We start from the raw sequence: 833 nt of genomic DNA on the forward strand, positions 1-833 counted from the left end.
TCAGATGGAGGCGCAGATGGAGGCGCAGATCCCGGCTAAAAATAAGAGATGTGGGGCGTCGAGGGACATGTTTGGGGTGTGGGGGGGTATCTAGTTTTCTGCCGTTGGCACGATGCTAGAATGTGGCACTGGGTCAAGCAGGGACAGAGGTAGAGACGAGGCTGCCGCTCCTGGTGGTCGTGTTTCACTCGACCTCCGACCCCCAACATGCTCCAGGGGCCCTTTGCTCGGCACAACTAACCCCTCCGTTTTATCAGACTGCCACCATTTTCATTCACCTGGGGAAACGTGTGTGTGTGCAGCATTTAAAGACACGCAAGCAAGTCTTTAAATGTGTGGTCGCCTGTTAGATGAGTCCCAGAATTGAAAGGGGAGAGGTGAGCTATTAATAAAAGTTGGGATATGTGATCTTGATATGTCCCTCCTCCCCTCCTGTCCAGCGGCTAGCGGCGCTAACGCCTATTTAGTCGCCGGTGCATCATCCAATGGTTGGGCTGCATTTGACTGTAACTGAGACAGCATGAGACGGATAAACAGATGTAAAGACAAATACTAAACAATTCAAAACCAGTTTAAAATACACATCAAATGCATGTTCTGAATCAGATATAGACACTCACAGACACTTCTACAATTGATTTTCTTTTTTATTCCCCATTACAAGAAACAGCTGGCCTATAATATTCAGTCTATGCTGCAACAGCAGTCCCTAGTGGGAAACACTGTTGGTCCTCATGTAACCCCCCCCCCCCCCCCCCTAGCCCCTCCCCCACCCTCCCCTAACCCCCCCCCCCCCACCCTAACCCCTCCCCTTCCTCCACTCACAAACAGCA

At 50.9% G+C, this 833-nt stretch overlaps 1 protein-coding gene across 1 annotated transcript in view; it reads right to left on the minus strand.

Annotated features, from left to right (window-relative positions):
* The window catches only part of dcaf8 (DDB1 and CUL4 associated factor 8), a gene marked incomplete at its 3' end in the record, with an annotated part of 15,360 nt that continues 14,527 nt past the window's right edge, over positions 1-833 (minus strand). The window contains exon 13 of the mRNA XM_084447153.1: positions 1-35. Within this exon, the coding sequence (XP_084303279.1) occupies positions 1-35 (35 nt within the window). The remainder of the gene's footprint in view (positions 36-833) is intronic.

This window comes from Borostomias antarcticus, assembly GCF_949987555.1.
Source record: "Borostomias antarcticus genome assembly, chromosome: 12".
NCBI classification, from domain to species: Eukaryota; Metazoa; Chordata; class Actinopteri; order Stomiiformes; family Stomiidae; genus Borostomias; species Borostomias antarcticus.